Source organism: Eriocheir sinensis, chromosome 3 (assembly GCF_024679095.1).
Source record: "Eriocheir sinensis breed Jianghai 21 chromosome 3, ASM2467909v1, whole genome shotgun sequence".
NCBI classification, from domain to species: Eukaryota; Metazoa; Arthropoda; class Malacostraca; order Decapoda; family Varunidae; genus Eriocheir; species Eriocheir sinensis.
In genome coordinates, this window is record NC_066511.1 from 19,909,422 (window position 1) to 19,934,074 (window position 24,653).

Genomic DNA, 24,653 nt, shown 5'->3' on the forward strand with positions numbered 1-24,653 from the left:
GGGTGTGTGTGTAGGCGGTATGAACACACTTTTTCAACCATTTTTTTTTTTTTAATTTTCAATCTGAATCTTCCACAACTCGATTGTGGGGAGCGGTGCCTTTGCGTTTGTTGTTAGCTTTTTTTGCCTTTGGACATCTCCTCAACTGTATATATATATATATATATATATATATATATATATATATATATATATATATATATATATATATATATATATATATATATATATATACACACACACACACACACACACAAGCACAACTCTCTCTCTCTCTCTCTCTCTCTCTCTCTCTCTCTTGGACATAGTCTATATATATTCTTGATTTCCAGAAAGCGTTTGATAAAGTCCCACATCATAAATTACTTTACAAATTAAAGCAAATATGTAAAGTACACCAATGGATCGGTTGAGCAACAGACAACAGAGAGTGGTGATTGACGGATTTAACGTGTTCTCTCTTGAGAAACGTCGCCTCCGAGGAAAACTGATCGAATGTTTTAAAATACTTAATGGTTTCACGAATGAAAACAGATCAACATGGTTTATGATCGATGACACTTTTCGAACGAGGAACAATGGCATAAAACTCGAATGTAGACAATTCAGATTGCACCAAATTTTTCTTCACCAACGTTGTAGTGCGAGAATGGAATAAGCTCCCACCTTATTCAGTGGTCCAGTGTAACACGATTGACTTCTTTACCTAAAGTTGAAAAGCAACGTTTTGGAGCCATCTGATTAATGTAGAATCACTTAGGTTTAAGGACAGACCACCTAGTCTGGACCACAGAGTTATATACTGGTCTGGACCATGGGGTCTGTGTGGTCTGATTTTCTATGTAAATCTATGTAAATCTCTCTCTCTCTCTCTCTCTCTCTCTCTCTCTCTCTCTCTCTCTCTCTCTCTCTCTCTCTCTCTCTCTCTCTCTCTCTCTCTCTCTCTCTCCCCTTGCAAGCTACAAATCTATTTTGCTCTTCTTCCGCGGCAATTCTCACCTCCCTCCAAAATGCTCAGGACACTTGCTTTTAATTTACTTATTTTAATGGAAAAAACAACAAAAGCAATAATACACGATCCAGCAGGTTGGGTTGGTAGCCTTGACGCAGATGGTCGTGACGTCATGGTCGACACACGTAGTCCAGTGAGGACCAGCGTTACCAGGTTGTCGTACTCAGCGCATTGTATTTGCCAATTTCTGATCTAAAGCTACCGCGCCTAAACAAAACAAAAATGCTTTACAATTAAACTCATTAATAAAACCGTTAAGTATTGATATTTTTAGGCGAGTTGGAAGCATAACTCTGCGTTCCTAAAGCTCATCTGATTATCGTAGTCTGGGATGAGTTATCGTACACGCCAGACTGACGGTGGGTGCCTGCGGTGGGCTGCCTCGCCTCGGCCAGTCGGCCACGGCCAGTCAGTTGTTGTGCTGGGCGGGTGCAAGGAGGAGGGGAGCATATGTATTGAAACGTTTAGTGCTTTCATTGTGGGTCAAAGGATTTATTAACACCATGAAGATTGTAGCAGCAACTCCACCACCTTCACAGCCTATGAGCGGTCTGAAATTGGGAATAGTTCGACTAGGAAGAGCAGCGGGCAAGGTAAGTGAAGAGCAGAAAATATTGAGCGGTGAGAGGTGGTGGTGATGGTGAGTAGTGGTAGTGATGATGAGCAGTAGTGGTGATGGTGAGAAGTGGGTGGTGATGGTGAGAGGTGGGTGGTGATGGTGAGCAGTGGTGGTGGCGATGGTGAGAGGTGGTGATGATCGAGCAGTGGTGGTGATGGTGAACAGTGGTGGTGATAGTGAGTAGTGGTGGTGATGATGGTGAGGTGGTGAGAGGTGGGTGGTGATGGTGAGAGGTGGTGGTGATGGTGAATAGTGGTGGTGATGGTGAATAGTGGTGGTGATGGTGGGAGGTGGTGGTGATGGTGAGTAGTGTTGGTGATAGTGAGATGTGGGTGGTGATGGTGAGTGGTAGTGGTGGTGATGGTGAGAGATGGGTGGTGATGGTGAAAGGTGGGTGGTGATGGTGAGAGATGGGTGGTGATAGTGAAAGGTGGGTGGTGATGGTGAGAGATGGGTGGTGATGGTGAGAGGTGGTGGTGCTGTTGAGAGTTGGTGGTGATGGTGAGCGGTGGTGATGATGGTGAAGGGTGGTGGTGGTGATGGTGAGAGGTGGTGGTGATTTGTGAAAGGTGGTGGTGATGGTGAGGGGTGGTGGTGGTGATGGTGAGAGGTGGGGGTGATTTGTGAGAGTCGGTGGTGATGGTGAGAGGTGGTGGTGATTTGTGAGAGTTGGTGGTGATGGTGAGGGGTGGTGATGGTGAGAGGTGGTGGTGATTTGTGAGAGTTGGTGGTGATGGTGATTTGTGAGTTCATGCTGGTGGTGATGGTGAGCGGTGGTGGTGATGCTGAGCAGTGGTGGTGATGGGGAGAGGTGGTGGTGGTGATGATGAGAGGTGGGTGGTGATGGTGAGCAGTGGTCTGGGTGTGAGAGAGACTTTAGTGAGCGCTGACCTCCGTCCTAGGACTCAAATGCATTCAGGCTAAAAATCGAGCGAACAGAGTACTGGGTTTCATCTCAAGGAGTGTAAGCAATAGGAGCGCTGAAGTCATCCTCAAACTTTACTTAGCACTAGTTATACCTCATCTCGATTATGCGGTTCAATTCTGGTCACCCTACTAGAGAGTGGATATCAAGATGTTAGAATCTGTACAGAGAAGGATGACAAAAATGATTCAAGGGGTGAGAAACTTGCCCTATGAGGATAGACTGAAGCATTTAAATCTACATACTCTAGAAAGGCGAAGGTTGCGAGGAGACCTGATCAATGTTTATAAATGGATGAAAGGTTTTAATAAAGGGGATGTCAATAGGGTTTTGGTTGAAAAAGAACCAGGTAGGACACGTATCAATGGATTAAAGTTATATAAATTCAGATTCAACAAAGGCATAGGCAAGAATTGGTTTACCAGTAGAGTGGTGGATGAATGGAACAGACTTGGCAGTCATGTTGTGGATGCCAGTACCATAGATACATTCAAGAAGAGGTTGGATAAATTCATGGATAGTGAGGTAAGGTGGGGTTAGGAGGAGCTGCCTTGTATATGTAGGCCAACTGGCCTCTTGCAGACTCCTTACGTTCTTATGTTCATATGTCTGGTGGGCCAGAACCTACAGGGCATGACCAAGCCATGAGGAGACAGCAATCAGTGAGAGGTCTATTAAAATTGTTACCGACTGACGAGAGGCCTCCAGTAGTTGACGCTATTCACTTGGTGCAGTCTCCTTACATCCATGCCCCCTATCTACCAAGCCGTGAATGGGTGGAAGTCCGGGGTTGTGTCCCGCCTCCCGTTGTGTGTGTGTGTGTGTGTGAGGTTCCAGCCGTACTCAAAGATCAGTTACCAGAGCTCCAATCTCACCTGGAACAGCTTTCCTATTTCTTCATTTCAAACTTCCTATCTACCTCCGTGGTGTAGTGGTTAGTACGCGTAGCTACGAATCTGCAACTCTGGGTTCGATTCTGTCACCCAGCTCCCAGCTTGCTCGCTCGCTTTCGGTCTGATCGTTAAATGGGTACCTAGGGAAGGTAGACTATGATAACCTGGATGTCGCACTTGTTCCCCCACCCCTGGGTTGCGGAAAAATGGGTTCTTATCCACGGAAGACTCAAGAGCCAGTACCAACTTTACCTTGCATATAACGTAATCTCTTTCAAGAGGGGTGTCTCAAGACACCTCTATAACTATAATCATTCATTATTGTTTCTCTGCTCTTTTTGAAAGAGCAGGGAGTTGCGGGCTTTACTTTTCTAGGTTATTCACACACACACACACACACACACACACACACACACACACACACACACACACACTCACACACTCAGATCGACAATAATGAGCACTTGCTCACGTCGTGAGGGTACCTGCTGGCGAAAGCGAGTCCAACTCCTGATCATGCCGTGGTGAATCACACACACACACACACACACACACACTATGCTGGGTATAATAGTTTGTTCCATTCCTAGGAAGGGTCACTCATACTAGTTTATTTCAACTATATATTACGCAATATTCGTGGTTGATTCTTTTCTCCCATATTATACATAGGTACTATTGTGGTCGGAGTGGACGTGTCCTTGACGGCAGTATTCTTTCCAGCACTCAGGTAGATGTATCCCTTCGTGATCAGCTGTCACCAACTTTATACTACCCCAACATTTCTGTCGTGCTGTCGTTGCTACAAACTTTTTAAAAAAGAAGAATGTCATCCTAAGGTACTTGAAATCATATTATGTATTTTGCGATTTGTTGAATTTTGAAGATTCTAATACTGGTAATCATGTTAGGTAGTGGGAGATGAAAAGTAAGTGGACGTATTGTTGCATGCATGAACAGGGTGTTCTCTTGTCGACCGTCCTCATTACTCAACCTATATGCCGTATGTACATATTTAATTCATAGTATTTATTGACAGTCCCTGTGCAGTTTTATACTTTTATGCACTTAAAAGGTTCAGTGTTCTCAGTATTCTCACTTTTCATTGCGCTCAAAACGGCGACCACCTGAAGCACCTCCGTGAAAGTCGTGTGGAACAAGGATGCGTATGCAGGTGGTTGTGGGAGAACCTCAAACTTAAGGTGTCAAGTTGTTTTAAGTGTTGCTGTCGCTGCAAGTTGGTAAACAGTCAAGGAGTCTGGAAACAAGATAGCAGTTTTGACAGAGGTCTAGCAGCAGTGGAGGCAATGCCAAGCCTTAAATTTGTCACAACCTCCACCTCGCGCTGGTTTGATAATAATAATGATAATAATAATAATAATAATAATAATAATAATAATAATAATAATAATAGTGATAATAATAATAAAAAATGATAATGATAATAATTGTTAATAATAGCACTTAAGATAGTAATAATATTAAGAGTATGAATAATAAGACAGTTATTTCGTCGTAGGGAGGGGATGGGTCTAGACATCTATGGAACGGTGGGGTTAATAGATAAGGGGTAAAGAGGGGTTGAAATTGTGTTTGTGTTTGTGTGTGTGTGTGTGTGTGTGTGTGTGTGTGTGTGTGTTCGGGGAATGAGCGCTACAGAGTCTGGCCAGCGAGTAGACACCGGCGGAAGACAACATCCGGCGCCAGGAGGGATCACCTGTCTCGATCCTCCGCTTCCTCGTCCTTCCTCTCCCTTCTCTCTCTCTCTCTCTCTCTCTCTCTCTCTCTCTCTCTCTCTCTCTCTCTCTCTCTCTCTCGTCATACACTATAAAATTTGTTACCGGACACTCTCCTTTCTCCTTCTCTTCCCCCTCCCCTCCTGATCCTTCTCCTCATTCCCTTGGTTTGTTTCATCTTCTCTTTAATACCATGTGTACTGATCTTCTGCTTTGTTTGTTGCCATGACTTGTTAGGATTATATTTTCCCACTTAACAGCATGGTTTTCGTTCTTAATGGTATGCATTCAGTGTAAACTTTGATGTATAGTTTGTTGTTTTTACGCCCGCCGCTTATAAATTTGAGGTCCGTTGTTTGTAGTTGTATTTTAATCAGATCATCATTCGGTGGCGTATATATGTTTACGAGACTTTAGAAATAGAACTGCAGAAAGAAGGAATTGTGGTTGCCATTATGGTTTTCATGATCTTTTTATCAAACAAGGAAAAAAAAAAGAATGGAGTAACTACCGAGAAAGTGGGGGTCATGGCCTAGTGCCCCCGACTTATACGCTACTTTCAGCATCGTCTAACTCAGAGGGCTTTCCATGATCATTTATTTACGAGGTATTGGACGTATTTCAGCAGCGAGAGAGCCAATGAACCAGCCTTGAGTCATCATAATAAGCTGTATTAAGTTAGCTATTCAGTTGGAGAAGCTCTACCACCTCTTAGAGAAATTCATGAATAAAAATTAATAAACCTGTCGGCTCAAGGGTTCGTGCAGATACAGAGTTTTATTTTTAAAGGATTATTTTTCAGTCCATTAGTAAACCTGTTAACTGCACCAAAAAAACTGCGCTGCCTCCCTCCGTCTGGTATTAAGTTATCTGTGAAGAAGGGGTGACCCAAGTAATAGGCTATGGGGACCCAGTACTATGAAGAGCGCTGTCTATTGGAGAGGCAAGGGGAAAGATACATGTTGCTATTATAGATGAGAAGCTCGTCGATGCCAGAAATAAAGCCGAGGCGTTGCATGTTACCTTGGGTGGGGCTGAGGCGGAGACGCATACAGAACACTGAAATGGAACGGAACAGAGAAAGCCCCAAATTCTCAAAACATTTCGTGACTGACACACCCACATTTGGTAAGCCTTTCGTAGAGGTCGTGGGGGTTTCCTAAGGTACTAGTTTTACGAGCCTAGTGATAAGTTTGACAAGGCTTCTGTACCATGAACATGATTGCTATTCATGAGAAGTCGATTAATCTCCGTTGTGGCCTTTGGAAATATTTGTTATTAGAGCCGAAAGCGTCTGAGAATATTGGCCTAAGGGTGACAATGTTTTGGGAGGGCGTTGGGTTGAAAGCAGCGTTACCATATTATCGTACTCAAAACATCGCATTTATCAGTTCCAGGGCCCAAAACTTTCGTAGCCACACAGATAATGCGATTCTAGGTGAAGTTATCGTTAAAAGCGTTACTTGTTGGTGTTTGTTTCCTATAGCTGTGAGTCAAAAACCGAAAAATGCGATGTGCTGAGTGGCTGAGTACGATAATTTGGTAATGCTGGTTGAAAGGGGTGCAGTACTCCGAGGTGTGGGTATGGGAGTGGACTATTAAGGGTTCGGGAGGGATAATGGTCTGTCTCTGCCTCTCTTCCGTTCCATAGAGTGTAAGGGTTAAGCTCTTGGAGGTAAGGGTATTGAGTGGATTGTTGAGGGTCCGGGAGGGATGCGATTATGTCTTAGAACCGTATTCCCAGACGCTTTCGGCTCTCACAACACATGGTGCGTCGTGCTGAGGTCAGTTTTTCTGGTTTGCACTGGGAAAAGCAGGCTACACATCACAGGAAGAACAAAGATACAAGTTGCAAGGGAAAAGCGACCCTCAGTACCCTGAATACAAGGCCGCTTTTCCCTTGCAACTTCTGTCTCGTTCTTCCTGGGATGTCTATAGAAAAAACTGACTTTGTCCCTGATGCTCCTTATCCGCCCGACGCTTCATGTATTTACAAAGGCCACAAAAGGGATTAATCGGGTTCTCACTGGTGCTCTATCACGTTCATGGTGCAAAAGCCTTGTCAAACTACCACTAGACTTATAAAACTACCCCATGGAAGTATACCCACAGCCTCTATGGAAGTATACCCACAACCTCTATGAAAGCCGCAGCAAATATAGGTGTGTAAACCCTGACATGTTTAAGAATGTGGACCTTTTCTCTGTTCTGTTCCATTCTAATTGTTCAGTGTGTGTAGGTTATAATAGCAGTGCCACACAAGTTCCGAATTAAAGCTTTACCGCAGATTGTACCCGAGAAGCGATCCAGATGACAACAAAACGTACTAGAATGAGGAACGGTCTGGTATATTCTTTCTTCTGGGGTTAAAGCTTTTATTTTTGGCCGTGGTTAATTGTAATGCTGTAATTCACCTGGTTAATGTCTTCGAAAATATATCGTTTGCGTTAGATTACAGGGTGCCTTAACGCTTCTCCTCACTTTTAGGTACTTAACATAACACTACGTAATTCCTACTTAAAGACATAACAAGCCCATACTACCCATCGTTTTAAGGTGATCCCCTTGTAGCCTTTGTATCAGCACATTCTGGGGCGTTATTTGCTTCAGTATAGGTTGCGTTCCATGTTTTTATTTTTCATTTGTCAGACTTTTCAGAAGACGTTAAGTGCTTCCTTTTGTGCTATTATATTTTTACTGTTGATTGAACACTTTCCAATTGTTATTTTAATTTTCAGTGTAAGGTTGTTGTATTGTGGGTGTTCTGTAGCTACTGGAGAGAGAGAGAGAGAGAGAGAGAGAGAGAGAGAGAGAGAGAGAGAGAGAAGGGTGGGTGGGGGCGGAGGGCGCACAGGACACAAGTGGCCAGAGTCTGGGTATGAGACACCCCGCATCAGCACATCCGGAAGTGTTGCTTCTGATTGACCGGATGTCCGCTCCCCTCCCTGGCTCCCCATTCCTCTCCTATTCCTCTTCTTCCACCTTCTTCCCCTCCTCCTCCTCATCATCATCATCATTAACACCATATTCCATGCTTTTAATAATATGTCCTCAGTTACAGGGTTTACAAAGGGGTCGCGATATACTATTTGATTCGTCTATATTTACGATCGATAACTATGAACCAGAAAGATGGGGAGGGGCAATCAGCTCTAACTTTTGCCATGAGGCTTGCTAATGGCTTGCAAGGGTAATGGTATAAATAAAACAGGACAGCAGTAAGAAGAGTTTAAAGGACACTGCTCTAGTATTACAGCTTACCCTCCCTGACTTCACATCTCGGCACACTCCTATATTCAACACCACCTCTGTAGCTTACTTCGCGCCTGTTTCTTTCTTCTAAAAAAAAAGATTCGACCTAGGCATTGTTCCTTCTTTTTCACATAGCTACTTCCAGGCCCTCCTCTCATCTCGTATTAATAATTGTTAAACTTATTCACACACACACACACACACACACACACACACACACACACACACACACACACACACACACACACACACACATGCTAACCGTATCAGATAAGGGGACCGTCCCTAGTTAACAGTGTGGTGATGGAGGGAATGACCTCTACAGACATGTGGTATTGGTGACTGCAGGATAAACGTGATAGCGTTGCCTTGCCCTCCATCAGCGGCAGGTGGCAATAGTGTGCGGGGTGGCATTGGTGGTAATGCTAGGACCCTGGCTAGAGTGGCGGCGGCGGCGACAATACTTTAACAACGGCGGTGATGGCGGTGCTAGTACTGTTGGTGGTGGTTGTCATGGTAGTTGTGGTTACAGCGAAGGTCAGCTTGGTCCCTCTCAGTCGTTTCCGGCTGTCTGCTCTCTCTCTCTCTCTCTCTCTCTCTCTCTCACACACACACACACACACACACACACACAGTCTGACAGTTGATGAGGGGCACGGCTCATGTGATGGCTCCGTAACTGCATGCTATGGGACGGTTAAGTGACCTTCCAGCTGTACACATTGCAATTTACAGTGAAACGTTGTTGGGGACATGGGCGTCGCCCCATGCAAATGAAGTATCACACAGCATTATTCATAAAATGTCTCATAATCTCTCCTCATAATACTCCTAACATTACAACCTAATCAATAAAAACGCGGCAATTTGTGTAACTCAAAGCTACGCACTTGACCTACATGCCTTGATGCGGTTCGTTTGGCACAACTAGTTGTATAACTGTTGTGGCGACTCAGTTAAGCGAGGCCTTAAGAAAGTAAGTCTTCATGTAAGCTGCTGCTCTGGTGGATGTTCGATTTCTGAAGTGTTCATGTTTGACATGCCGACTATTCCATCACGTTTCCCACCAAAACACATCACGACTCTGTGTCCCAAAGGTGGGTTGATTCACACTCTTGCCATCGTATGAGTGAGATAGGAATTATTGTTGAGGAGTTGCCCAGATTTTCCTTTCATTGTTGGACATGAACGAGTGCAGCCATCGCGGCGGGTTGGAACAATGGGAAAGTAAATATAACCAAAAGAAACCTCTAAATCCTCACGCAAGCACAAAAAAAAAAAAAAAAAAAATCCAGTCACTACGTTAATACTTGTCGTACAAGTCCGGCTCGGGCGAAGAAAAAAAGTTAGGCGAGTCTTATGGCAGCTTATTGAAGTAGATTTTACCGTAAAGGTCATTTTGTCGGCCGTGGATCCTGCATAGGAACAACAACAAGGAAAATGCTCATGTTATATATACTCTCTCTCTCTCTCTCTCTCTCTCTCTCTCTCTCTCTCTCTCTCTCTCTCTCTCTCTCTCTCTCTCTCTCTCTCTATATATATATATATATATATATATATATATATATAAGCCGTTTTGGTCGCACAAAGGCTCCCAGTAATTGGGTCGGTAAAGTGTATTTAGCCGTCACTGAGCAGCGTGACGCACTTGCGGTTTGACTTCCATTTTACCAACATCTAGCCTTCAGAGGACCGCGGGCCAGGCGTATCTGCAATGTCCAGTTGTCTGGCCTGGCCTCGAGAAGTATCCAAGCCCCCTCCCGCACCCTCCAACTTTCCCTCGTCTCCCTGGCATGGTTTTGTCATTTCAAGACAAGGTTGAGGGAGTCAAGTCATGCATGAAGTGCAGCCTCCAGGACCTGCTGAGTGCTGGTCACGGCGTTCACTCGCTGAAATGCCTCATTCTAGATTTGTAATGAAACCTTTCTGGCATGGAGCTATCCTAAATACATGTAGTGAATAAAATGTTGTCTTCTTAGATTAAGGCTGGGCCCCCGTCCACTTTGGAGTCAGTGGTGGTGGTGGTGGTGGTGTCGGCGTCACGCACGGGAGCAATGCACCCTCCGCCGGAGCCTCATGCCAGCACCATCCCTCGCCGGCTCTCGACATGGACTGGAAGTTTAACATTCCAATACCTCAGTGATGTGTACTCTTGCGAAAGACATGACAGATTACTATCAGCATGTCTCCGCACAACATTATTAAACCTTCGTAATATCATATTCATAATTTGTCCTTGCGTTCTGGTATTTTTACATAAAAGTATTTTGTCTGAACTCATCACATTTTTGTGAGGACTTTTGGCGCGCGACAGAATCAGTGGAGCGATGATGTGCTGTCAGCGTGTCCTGAAATGCGGAAGAAAAACCGTAGAGTGAAAGCATTGATCCTGACGCCTGCCAGTAAAGTACTTGGGTGAAGTATCAATCCCTTCATTATCTGACTCACCAGCTCCGCGTGAGGCAACACTGGCCGCCACAGCGTTGCGCACCGGCGACTGTGGCAGCCTCGTTACCTCCCAGACTTGTCCGAGGGGCGGCGCGACGCACTAAAAAATATATATACTTCAGCCTCCTTGGGTCCCACGCTGAGTCACGCTGCATAACTAGTTTGTGTGTATTCTCACCTATTTCTTGCCTAATAATATTCTTACAGTAGTTATTCTCAAGGTCGTATGTTTAGCATTTTGTTACATTTTATCATATATTTCCTTCAGTTTGTTTATATTTTTGACACGCGATTTCATTTTTAAAGCATTCCATTCGTCTGTTCCATTTGCAAAACTTAATTTTCTTACATCTTTATCACCTCTCACATTCTACCGCTTACTGCAGGTGTGTGTGTGTGTGTGTGTGTGTGTGTGATAGCAATATATATCACGTGCAGTTCGTAGCTTGGTCCGCGTTGGCTACACCGATTCTTCGACGTTCACCAACCGTGGGAATGACCGAGTGACGCGACGAAGGCACGGGACAGGCCCATAATTTTCTTACTTAGTGCATGCCTTTCTTGGCGCCTGTCAGCACTCACTCTTTTAGTCTTCATTTCAAGCACGCCACCTCTGCCTCCTCCTCCTCCTCCTCCTCCTTTTGCTTAATTAATAGATACAATTGACTGGTGAAAAACTCTTCCTCCTGTGTACTGTTAAATTTTCTCCTCCTCCTCCTCCTCCTCCTCCATTCCACCACTCTACCACTCCAGACAGTCACCAACCATTCCCACTTTCAGAGCACAATCACACGTATACGCCTCTTTCCACCTTCACCTCTACGTCTTCTTTCCACTACGTTATACTTAAAACTCACTCCACTCCACGCCGGGTAGCCTCGTGCATGTCTGTGTGTGTGTGTGTGTGTGTGTGAGAGAGAGAGAGAGAGAGAGAGAGAGAGAGAGAGAGAGAGAGAGAGAGGTTTCATTATTCCCAAAAGTAATAGCCGGCAAGGTGGCGTTACACTCATTCCCACGTTCTTTCTTATAAGTCTCTCTCTCTCTCTCTCTCTCTCTCTCTCTCTCTCTCTCTCTCTCTCTCTCTCTCTCTCTCATCCCCAGCCATACACTCACAACCACCCCACAACCTTCGGGCGACCTCTCTTTCTTCCACTCTCCTCCACTCTCCCCCTCAATTCCCTCTCCGTCGCCTCCCTCCCTCCGCCTCCAGCCACCCCGTGACCGCCCGAGGAAACCAACCGCTCATTCCACGACCCTGCGGTAGTTTGTCCTTGTCCTTCCTCCACGAACTGCGTTTCCACTTCCTGCTGTTACTGTGGTGGCAGGTGTGTGTGTGTGTGTGTGTGTGTGTGTGTGTAAAATGCAATGGGAAAGGAAACTCGTGTTCTATGAAGATTACGTATGTTCTCATCTATATCAAGTAAGATGTATCTCGTCACCATTACTGTTCCATAGGCCGGGCCGGTTTTAGATACACAAGCGACACTCGTTACCGCTTGGGGCCCTCTTGGGTCTAGAACAGGTGTTTCTAACCTGGGGTTGGCTGAATCTGTCATTTTCTGCCCATTTTGTTCACAGGTAATATACTTCTCTGCCTGATACACCACATACAAATTTGTAGATACATTTTTAAAGTATGGGCTAAAATGAAATTGTGGAAGCATAAGCAATAAGGGGTAATGAGTGTAGGGAGGGTAATGGGTAAATAATGGTTGAGAACCTTTGATCTAGAAGGACTCCTAAATATATATTAGAAAAGTATTTATATGATAAGATGATCTAATTACTTCATGGAGATACAGAATGGGATATTTACTCTTCGGAATCCTTCAACATACTACCATTCGGGGTCTCCGAGAAACTAGAGCCGGCACTGGAGATAAAAACCGGCACTGGCTGTTGTTGCTATTTTCTCATGGTAGAGGCAAAGAGCAGTTAAAAGAGAAAGGGAAAGTATATTCGTATTTAGTATAAGATATAGCACTAACGTTTGGAGTGTTGTTTGGAACTATAATCCTGTTACAGCAACGTCGTGTTCTCGCCCTCCGCTTATCCTCCTCCTTCGCCGTCCCTCAGTCGTCATCGCTATAAGTAAGCATTACTAACACTATCTTTGTCTTTTTAGTGTCCGTATCGGAAAAAAAAATATTGGCAGCACGTTACTACTTCTTGATTATAAAATGATTTCCTCAGTGATAAATCCTTAATCTTGCAGCATGAGGTATTCTTTAAACATTTGACTTGATGATAACTACAGTCACAATGATACATATAAAACACGTACCAGTCCATCAAAAGGTAGATAAACTGTGTTCTGTGGCATGGTTCTTGAAAGTAGCTATGTCCTTCAAAAAAAAAAAAAAGAAGAAAAAAAAGTTGACTGAATACTAGGCAGCAGGAGGCACACATATCTTAGTACTAACTGTCTGGAATTAGGTCGTGAGAATATCGTTAGTTGGTGTTGTCTAGCGTATCAGTGTTTCTGTTCGCCTGTTTGAGAAGGATGACTCGTGTAGAAGTTGTTGCGATTTTCATGGACTGTTTTGTGATCCCAGTGATAGTTTTACCTGGCTTCTGCATCTTGAACGGGGAAAAGCAGCCAAGAAAACAGGAGTGTGGAGTCTGAGTTAAAATTCTCCGACTCCGGGAAATTTTGAAGTTGCGACTCTGACTCCGACCCCCATGCCCCTCCCCCTCTACTGCATTTTTTTTATTTTTTATTTTTATTTTTTATGGATGCTGCCTGTAGCGCCGGTAGACTCTCTTGAGGTCCTTTTTCTTACATGTATTTACATCCAAATTGCGTGTACTTTATATAGACAACATCTAGATAATGTAAAAGAAAAAAAACTCCACAACTACATTACACGATAAATGATTACGTTAAGGAGTCGGAGTCGGGGGTATTTTTACCGACTCCGACTCCGGCCAAAAGTAGCCGACTCCACCGAATCCGAATCCGACTCCGACTCCACACACCTGCAAGAAAACCCGGTTAATCTTTTCTGTGGCCTCAGGAAAGTCGTGATGGGAGCCCGATACGTTTAACCTGGTAGCAGCGACGGGCCAAATTTGTGGCTTTACCGTGTACCAGCGACGGGCCAAATTTGTGGCTTTACGATGTACCAGCGATGGGCCAAATTTTCACCATAATATAACCCCCCCAAAAATAGATGATGCATATACTGATCACAAATGCGTTGATATATATTATGAAATGTTTTGTGTGAGTGATGATTTTTTCTCGGTTTGTGTGAGTGATGATTTTTTCTCATTTTTCTTGGTTACAGGGGCCTTTAATTAAGAAACATGATCCCCGCAGCTACCGGGTTAAGAATATGGGCCTATGCTTAGAAAAGGAGAAAACAGAATATTACTGCTTATACGGACAGGGTGATGGAATGTAGGCGTATACCCCTACATCTGCACTTAATGTTATCTCGAATGTTGAACTGCTGTGCGGGGAACGTGAAGGTTAAGATCCAATTGACATACTCTTGCAGCTTATAAAAAAACGTCACATCTAGTAAATGAAGTCAAACCGCAGCACTGTCTGAAGCGCATTCGGTCATTGAAGAAATGGAAAATTGGGCAAAATGTAAGGAGCGAATCATAGGTTGGTCCATATTCTTTAACGTATTGGGCTCCCAGGACGAACATTTTTCAAGGCCACAGAGAATATTAACCGGATTTTCATTGGTGATATTCCCTTTCAAAATGCAAGAGTCGTGTAAAACTATCATTAGCATCACAAAACAGTCCATGGAAATTCCAGCATCTACTATGAGAGGCTCTTCACACAGGCGGACTGAGGTGCCGATATGCTTAAAAATTACGCGGTATGCTTCCCAATCATCATTTAAGCTTTACATCTCATTTGTTTTTATAAAAGAGTAGTAGCATCGTGACGTGTGTTTGTATTGATTTCAGGAAGGTCTGAGTATAGCGAAAAGTATAGTAAGACAGCGAGGAAAAAAAAAGAAACTCGGATCTATGATAAAAAAAAAAAATCGTTAAAAGGAAAGCAATAATTAACATCTCTGGACAAAGTATTAGATCCCTTCCATGCTCAGTAACGTCAATAATGGGAGGGATACGGCCATACCCCCCACCCCCCCACGCTCATTTTTCCAACTAGCTCTTGTTATAATGAATGATAAAAGTTTCCCACGGATTATTTTTATATAGATGTGTCATGAGACTCGTGAGACTTGATTGGGTAGTAGCTGCTGTGAACAAGTATTACGGAAAACCCACCAACATTTTTTTTCTATATTGCCGTATTATCATTTTTTCACCAGTAAAAGTTGAAGTCACGAGCGTTGACAAATGGCGTCTCTCAAGGCAGCTGCAACCAACTCACACACACCGAAGGAAAGGGCAACCCACATCCCGTCTGGCTTTCATTCATCGACGCTGCCACACACTATCTTGGTACGCTGATACACACACACACACACACACACACACACACACACACACACACACACACACACACACACACATTCTCTCTCTCTCTCTCTCTCTCTCTCTCTCTCTCTCTCTCTCTCTCTCTCTCTCTCTCTCTCTCTCCCAGTATGTCATGTAGTTTACACTGATGCATTAAAAAAGTACGACAATTTCTTCTTTTGCTGTTAAATGGAAAACAAAATATCAGCTGTATCGCCATCAGTTCCTTCGTTATTTGGGTAATATTATCAACATATCTATTTGCATTTACTTATGATGAATATAACATTGTGCTAGTGAGGGTATAAAAAGGAGGTCGGCGGTGCTCATCTCCGTCCCGTTTGCCCTTTGAGCCTGTGGTGGAAGACCCATTAACCCGAGACAGGGCCAGTGTAACATCCGGGTTACCACAGGATGCATTTTTCTCGTGTTGTTAACCTGGTAGCAGCGAGGGGCCAAATTTGTGGCTTTATCATGTAGCAGCGACGGGCCAAATTTGTGCCATGATATAGACCCCAAAAAATAGATGATGCATAAACTGATCACAAATGCGTTGATATATATTATGAAATGGTTTGTGTGAGTGATGATTTTTTCTCATTTTTCTTGCTTGGAGGGAAGAGCCTTTAAGAAACATGATCCCCGCAACGACCGGGTTAAACCTGAAGAAAAATAGGGCATTGCATGAGAATTATGTCGGCAGTTTGCTATGTTTGTATTTCCCTATTGATTATTTTCTTACGTCAGTGAATGGTAGACGGAATGTAACAGAGGCTTAGGGCAAAACAGACAAGACGAAAAAAAAAATCCTTAGTACTCGGCTCCGTATTAATAAAGGAGACGAAATGCCGGAAACTTACATTTATTTTTAATTGATAAGTTCTTTGACGGCCCAGGAAACAGACAAGCTAAGAAGGGCAAGACAAAGAAAGAATTTCCCTCAAACACTGCTCCCTACCAAAAAAAGGAGACAAAATGATGGGAAACATGGTCACATCAAGGGCCATATTCTTAAACATTTCGGAGCCCAAGCACACACAGTTGACAAGTCTTTCGTAGGAGTTTTGGGCATTTGCAGAGGTAGCTTTATGACCCTTCTGGTAGTTCGATCATTCTTTTGTGCCATGAACCTACAAAAACACTCATGAGAACGCGATTGATCTCCTTTTTTGGCCTTTGAAAATAGTTGATGTGAGAGGCGGAAGCGTCTTAGAATTCCGACCTTAGTTTGAGAAGTGACTTGAAAAACTCCCCTCACAAAAGAACTGAAGTCGTAGGAAGGAAGCTGTGGATAAGAAGTACATGTAACGTTACGGGGCGGGTTGTGTTGGTGGCGGCGGCGGGTGCGGTGGTGGGGACGTCCATGGGGGTGTTCTGGGAGTATCTTGTGTTCAGTGGAGCGAATCTTTTTCGTTGCCTGGCCGGGCGGCTGCTTACCTCCTTGTTCTCACCGTGGCCTTTAACGTGCCTTTGTCCGTGCAGTGTGTGTGTGTGTGTGTGTGTGTGTGTGTGTGTGTGTGTGTGTGTGTTGGGGGGTTGTCTGTATTGTTGTTGTTGTTCATCTTGTTCTTGTTATTATTACTATTAAAAAGATCTTACTGTGTTATATCAAAAGCCAAGTTATGTGTGTGTGTGTGTGTGTGTGTGTGTGTGTGTGTGTGTGTGTGTGTGTGTGTGTGTGTGTGTGTTGGGTGATTGTCTGTATTGTTGTTGTTCATCTTCTTCTTCTTCTTCTTAGTATTTCGAATGACGTTGCTGTGTTATCCCAGAACCTTACGAAACTGGTGTGTGGGGTTATAGGAGGGAGAACTTACAATGTCGAAAGTATATGTATAATGTGAAGGAAACAATGACATGACCAGTGCAGTAACAATATGAATACGCAAAAATAAAAATAAAAACGTGGTTGCTAATATTTTTTTCTCTTAGGTCGAAAATGTGTGTGGATGGGTGTGGGTGTGTGGTGGGTGGGTGGATGGGTCGTCGGCATTTGCAACACGTGGAGGAGGAGGTGCAGGTAGTTATGAGTGGCCTCGGGTTGATTGTTGTGACTCACGCATTCACACGGTGCTGGAAACAGAGGGTTGGGTTCGTGTGACCAGGCGGCTGAGGCGGCTTGTAAAGGGGGGGGAGTTACCAAATTACCAAAGAAGCTGCAATAATGAGGTCTAAATACAGTCTCTCTCTCTCTCTCTCTCTCTCTCTCTCTCTCTCTCTCTCTCTCTCTCTCTCTCTCTCTCTCTCTCTCTCTCTCTCTCTCTCTCTCTCTGCTTCGTCATCTTGTAAGTCTGCGTCAGCCACCGTAACATGTTATACAAGGTCTACACTTAGTTGCAACCCCGTCTGCCTGTGTGTGTGTGTGTGTGTGTGTGTGTGTGTGTGTGTGTGTGTGAGAGAGAGAGAGAGAGAGAGAGAGAGAGAGAGAGAGAGAGAGAGAGAGAGAGAGAGAGAGAGAGAGAGAGATGGGTATTTAATGTCAGTCGAAAATCAGGTAAAGAAGGGTGTTTTGAGGCGATGATGGGCAGGTGTTACGTGGGGCGGGTAAGGTAAGATAACTAATGGTATGTGATTGTGTGTTTGGGGGAGGCAGGTGTGTTATGACGCCTCAGGTGGGGCCGAGGAGAGCAGGTGTGAAGGGAGGGTAATACGACAGGTGAATATTTTTACCTGTATTTCATTTTTTTTTTATGATACAATTACCAACTTTTTTTTTAACTGATGTCTTGCTCATTTATTTTTGGTTGTGTGTGTGTGTGTGTGTGTGTGTGTGTGTGTGTGTGTGTGTGTGTGTGTGTGTGTGTGTGTGTGTGTGTGTGTTTACTGCAAGGGAAACAAACTAACATCAAAACCATAACATAAAAAAAAGAATATCAACAAGACGCTGCGCCTTTTAATAATAAGATTCCAGACAGGAGTAATCAAATTAAGTTAAATAGGTTATTCAGTATTCCCGCATGAAGTGAAAAATGCTGCAACGTGTGTGTGTGTGTGTGTGTGTGTGTGTGTGTGTGTGTGTGTGTGTGTGCGCGCCTAGTCTGTTCGCATATCTGTTGCATCGGTTCATGTGTCTTCCATAACGAGGTATTGGAAGCTGTGACTCGTGTGACGACAGACGACAGAAGAAGCGGAGCGTGGTGAAGCGTTCGCCATAATGTTACGTGGCGCTGCGGCGATGACGCTCCAGTGTCGGATATCGAATGGAGTTCTGATAGTACTGATATTGCGATACCATCAGATAGGTAATTGTGTAAGCTGTTGAACGTGTTTGAATAGTCACTGGGAGGGTGTATGCATGTTGATTTGATGACACACACACACACACACACACACACACACACACACACACAAAAGTGCTCTATTTGGCAAGAAATAATGTGTATAGCGTACTGGTGGTGAAATGTGTGTGTGTGTGTGTGTTCACAGCGATACTATGTCGAGTGGGCCTTTATTATATCACGGGTTGGTGAATGCATCATAGGCAAACAAATCTTTGTTGAGAGAGAGAGAGAGAGAGAGAGAGAGAGAGAGAGAGAGAGAGAGAGAGAGCGCACTAAAATCCTTTGCGGGAAGTTTGGTTCCATGGGTGGATGGCTTTGGCTTTGGACTTGATGGCTGGCTGAGTACTTCAACTGACTGGCTGTGGGCTGGAAGGATGGATGGCTGCCTTGGTGACTGGGTTGCCGGAGGCCAAGTAGAATTATTATGGCTCTCGGGCAGACTGGCTGGCAGGCTGGCGGGCGGACGGGTAAGCTGGAAGAGGGAGCGAGTGAGCGGGCGGGCGGGCGTGGCATGGCGTGGTGAGGGCCGGAGGTGAGCTTTGTGTGTTGAGCTCAAAGGACCACTTGGCCATAGGGAACAACACCCGCTTCCCGCTGCCGTCGCCGCCGGTCTGCTTATCGAGTCTTCTTTGTTCCTTTGATGACGCTGACAAAGCTCGCTGCCCCGACCTCGATAACGCGCACACTTTCTTCCGAGGCTTGGTGGGTGGGTGGGTGCTCCTCGGTCGCTTCACAATAGATTTGTCGCCGCCGTCCAGTGTACATGCCTTTAGGAAGGGCATTGGGCACCCCTCGGGCAGGGAGTAACAATTATAATTGGATGTTTGAAAGCCGCACTTCGTTTAATGGCTCGGCCGATAACTACTTCAGCGCACATCAGTGAAAAAAATAAATGATAATAACGGAGACAATCCCGCTTGCATTGTTTATCGCTATTACCCATTCTTCCCCGGTGCACCAGGAAGTTCCTCAAGGGGTTTGTTAACCTGGGCGGAAGTTGGAGTCGCGAGGAACGGCAGAGCTCGCGTCCTCTCCGCATAACAGCAGCAGCGGTAGCACGGCGGCGAGGGAGAGGCGTGGAGGCGGTAACCCGTAACGCCAAGAGGCACTAACAGATGGCTAGAAGGTGACACGCGCCCCTCGGGAATGAATCCAGTAGGAGAGAGAGAGAGAGAGAGAGAGAGAGAGAGAGAGATTCGAACGTGGCGAAGATTCTGCTTCAAATGTTGGAAACGTTGCCCGAGACGAGAAAGTAGCTAATGACACACACACACACACACACACACACACACACACACACGTCACATGACTCTGCAACTTGAGGACCATAACGATGATAAAAATGAAACGTTATTAAAAAAAAGCATCATGACCCAGCACGAGGTTAGGTTGGAGTGAGAGGCTTAGAAGTCACGCATTTATCTTTTCCGAGCATCGCAAAGAAGAGCCTAATTAATTAGTTAGGATCAGTGAGTAGTTATGATTTCGTGTGAATGAATGGCTAGCACATCACTCGTACTACGTAGTGTAATATATTAGTGCCATGGTTCTGAAAGGCAACTTTAAATCTGGCTGAAATTATTACTGAAGTATATAGTTGAAGTAGTGCTGGTATTATTTAAAGGTACGGTAGTGGTTGTAGTAGTAGTTGTAATGTGTGTGTGTGTGTGTGTGTGATGGGACAGGAACGGGCGGTCGGCTTGGCGTGGGGACGGATGGGTAGGTTGGTCGGGTGGGGTAAGGGTGGCGGTAGTGGCGGCGGTGGTAACGGCAGCTGGAGGGGGAGCGCGGAGCGTGACATCCGCCGAGCGTCACCCGGGGCAGCCTGGCAGGTCACTCAACCGTACACACACACACATTCACACACACACCACTGCCTCCCCTCGGTTATCAACTAGGTGTAGGTGCCAATAGCCGTCACCAAGAGAGAGAGAGAGAGAGAGAGAGAGAGAGAGAGAGAGAGAGTCCCAAATAATAAGGATATTGTGGTTCTCAATGAATTCTGTAACCTTGGGAGACGTGATTACCAGGTTATTAGGCTCAGGAAACGGCAAGGTAAATGTTAGAAATGCTTATTATAACTTTCCAGCGGAGAAACCCGTGCGGTCATTCGTAATGATGACACGTCCTTGAGACTACTGAAAAGTCCGTCATAATGGTGGCGACCCTTAAACCGATTGGTAGGATAGAGTAACAGTAATCATGTAGCATGTCTGTCCCCAAGTTATTCAAAAGTAGATAATATAAGTCCATTGTACAAAAGTAAATAAAAGCAGCAGTAATAGTAAAAATAATGTGTGTGTGTGTGTGTGTGTGTGTGTGTGTGTGTGTGTGTGTTTGATAAAATTGCAGCATTGAGCATAACAAGTTGGAAAATGAAAGTGCATTTCAATATATATATATATATATATATATATATATATATATATATATATATATATATATATATATATATATATATATGTAATGTTTGTAGTAGTAGTAATTGTTAGTTGGGCGAATACGCCAAGTTGCGCGTGGCCTTGGTACTCATCCCGTCACCTTAGCCCTTTGGCCCGTGGTGGGTAAGAGCCCATTACCCCGGGACACAGGGACATTGTGATATCCGGGTTATCACAGTTTCACATTCCCAGATTTCCTCACGTACCCATTTATCGAATTGTCTGAATATGAAGATTAAATGCTGGGTGGGCTGCTCACCTGCCCAGAGACATGATCGAACCAAGTCCTGCGGATTCTTATATATATATATATATATATATATATATATATATATATATATATATATATATATATATATATATATATTCGTGGTACTAGGAAGGACATCCTCAAATCTATCAATCAATCAATAAATGAATAAATAATCAAATAAATATATTTATGAAAATAGAGATATTGTATACTGAAGGAGCCGATGATAGGGGTTAGGCCATTAGGGATTACTATTACATACAGATCATTCACCTTACTTGATTTTTGGGGGGTTGCTGCAGCCTTGTAATTGCAGGAGGCCTGAGCCGCAGTGGAGGCTGTGCAGAGAGGAAGCAAGCGAGTCTGCCTTTCCTCCTTGCTTCCCTTGTCTCCTGCATCCACTTCCGGGACATTCAACTCGGGCGTGCTGTGCTTGTAACAGGAAGGGGAGAGGGTAGTTAGAGGAAAGAACGGGATTCGAGCTCAGGGCATCAGATACACAGCATTGAAAAAACAATAATTAAAGGACGTCAGCCGTTTGCTTCAACAAGGCGCCCGCCACTCCCATCCCGTCTCGGCTTCCCTTCGTTCTCGGGGACAGTCGGGGAGGGTTTAAAGGCGTTACGTGTGGATGTCTGAATGTTTACTTGCCGTATTGAACTAAAAAAAAAAACTATAAATCAACAAGCGTTTCATCAATCGCATTATTGATTCTTCACGAGAGAGAGAGAGAGAGAGAGAGAGAGAGAGAGAGAGAGAGAGAGAGAGAGATCGGGGGGGATGACTAATTCTTCTCATTCATTCATATTTATATTATTCATATTCTTGTTCATATTATTATTGTTGTTATATAATCGCTAAATGAACGTTCATGTAGGCTTGTGTTACAATGTGAAGAGATCTATAGCAATTTATCTATCTACCTTTATATATATTGACCCTCTACCACCATTACCACCACCACCACCATTACTACTACTACTACTACTACTACTACTACCGCTTCTTGTACGTCCACCACTACTACCATAACTACTACAACCACTTTCACAAACGCAAAATTTCATCGTTCGATACTGATGGAGACGCGGCGCGGTTACGAGTGTGTGAAGCTCCTCCCTGCCTGCCTCCCTATCCCACCCTCCCTCCCTCCCTCACCCAGTGGCAGCCCTTTTGTGCGTGCTCTACCGCCAGCTGCCTCGCCCCCCATGTACTCCCTACCCCCTCCTCTCTCTCTCTCTCTCTCTCTCTCTCTCTCTCTCACGCACGTGCTTTGGTCTTTCGTTTTCATCCGCGCTGCCTCCGCCGCTGTCACCACCACGCCTACCACCACCACCACCACAACCACTATTCATCTCATGTCCTCCACCAAGACATTCGCTCCACCAAAACCACACGTCTCCATTATCACCACCACCATCATTACGTTCTCAACCATTAAAACCACACTATCAAAACTTCAAGAAAAAAAAAAATCATACATTCACATCACCACTACTACCACCTCCACCACCATCAGCATCATCAGCATCCTGTATCCACTTTCTCCCTGCCTCTCCTGCTGCTGCTCTGACAATGGTGGTGGTGGTGGCGGTGAGGCCGTTCGATGCGGGTGGGGTGTGTGGGGTAGGTGTCCCTTCCCTTGGCCGGGGTGTGTGTGTGCTGGGAGGGGAGAGGTATGGGGGGGGAAGGGGACCAGTTGACAACCATCATCATTATCATTATTTTTTGTTACGTCTTGGTTGGGGTTCAAAGGGCTAGGTAGGAAAGGTTGGATTCAGTTGCTGCCAGTATAAGAGTGCAAGTGTGTGTGTGTGTGTGTGTGTGTGTGTAGAATTGAAAATCTTGTAATAGTCGAAGTGGTGGTGGTGATGGGGTGGTAGTAGTAGTAGTTGCAGTAGTAGTAGTTGTAGTAGTAGTAGCAGAAATAAGAATAGCAATAATAATATTAATGATAATGATAACAGTAACATCATTTATCAGTGTTGTTAACGTTATTTTTGTTGTATTGACGTCAGCCTTCAGGAAACACTCGGGCAGGAAACACTGGGAGCGCGGTACGTCCCTCGCCACACCACACGACTCCACTCCTCCGCCGAGAGTCTTTCCGAGCCCCGAAGACCATCAAATAGTGCAGCACCGAGCCTTGTAGTTGCCGTCCGTGTGGCTCACTCAGTGATCCTGTGTTACAAGTTACAAGTCGGTATTACCATCAGCTTACTGAACCACACATTTGTTACTGCCCGAGGTTTATCAGGCTAGATTTTGTCAGTAATCTGATCATATTTTGCGTGAAACGGATAACAGATGATCAACCAAAACAACAGACTGACAACCCATAAATTTGTCGAAGTCAAAGCAGATAGAGTATACGAGGTAGAGAAATGCAATTATAGTCTGTGCCGGAGAAAGATGAAGTGCGCTAACATCAGACAGGGCGAGGTGGAAAACGTTGGGAAAGTCATTTGTCTTGCAGTGGAGTGATTGATAGTGGCTGATGATGAAATGATTATCGTGAACACAGATTAGTCAATGCCGGCGGGTTATCAGGATTTGTTTTGTCAGCGATGAGGTACACACACACGATTGATACGACTCGGGTCTAGCGCAGGGAGGGGGGGTGGGGGAGGGGGGCGGGGGCGATTTTGCCGGTGACTGACTGGTCCTGTTAGGCACCGGCTGTATCGGACAAGTCATTTGGGTGTGGTGAGGTCATAGAAGGGGCGATAGTGGACGTAGTGATGGTCGTTGTGGAAAGAATGGTGATGGTACTGAAGGTAAGGCTTCTACTACTACTACTGTTGCTACTACTACTACTACTACTACTACTACTACTACTACTACTACTACTACTACTACTACTACTACTACTACTACAATAATAATAATAATGACTGAAGTAGTAGTAGTAGTAGTAGTAGTAGTAGTAGTAATAAAATTAATAGTAGTATTGTGATATATACGTATTGGTATTGATAAGTAGTAAGTGGAAGAGGAAGTGGGTATCTTGGTGACGATAGGGCAGGAAAGACTGAGGCAGTACTATATATACAAGCGTTAGGGCTATCGATTGGTGATTACGGGTGGTAGGCTGTAGTGGTTGGGTGGAGATAGGGGAAGGGAGGGGGTGAAGTGATAGGAGAGGGCAGCCTTAAGTGGTTATCGTGGGTAGGTGGGTGGGTAGGTGGGTAGGTCCGTATTCTCAGATGCTACCACCTCTCACATCAACCATTTCCAAAGGCCAAAACGGAGGAAAGTCGGGTTCTAATGAGCGTGGTTTAGGTTCACTGTACAGAAGAAGAGTCAGACCACCAGAAGGGTCATACAACTACCCGTGGAAATGCTCG

At 44.7% G+C, this 24,653-nt stretch overlaps 1 protein-coding gene across 1 annotated transcript in view; it reads left to right on the forward strand.

Annotated features, from left to right (window-relative positions):
* The first annotated feature begins 1,404 nt into the window (after positions 1-1,404).
* The window catches only part of LOC127006247 (zinc finger MYND domain-containing protein 19-like), a 43,145-nt gene continuing 19,896 nt past the window's right edge, over positions 1,405-24,653 (forward strand). The window contains exon 1 of the mRNA XM_050875886.1: positions 1,405-1,605. Coding sequence (XP_050731843.1) covers positions 1,516-1,605 — 90 coding nt within the window. The 5' untranslated portion in view covers positions 1,405-1,515. The remainder of the gene's footprint in view (positions 1,606-24,653) is intronic.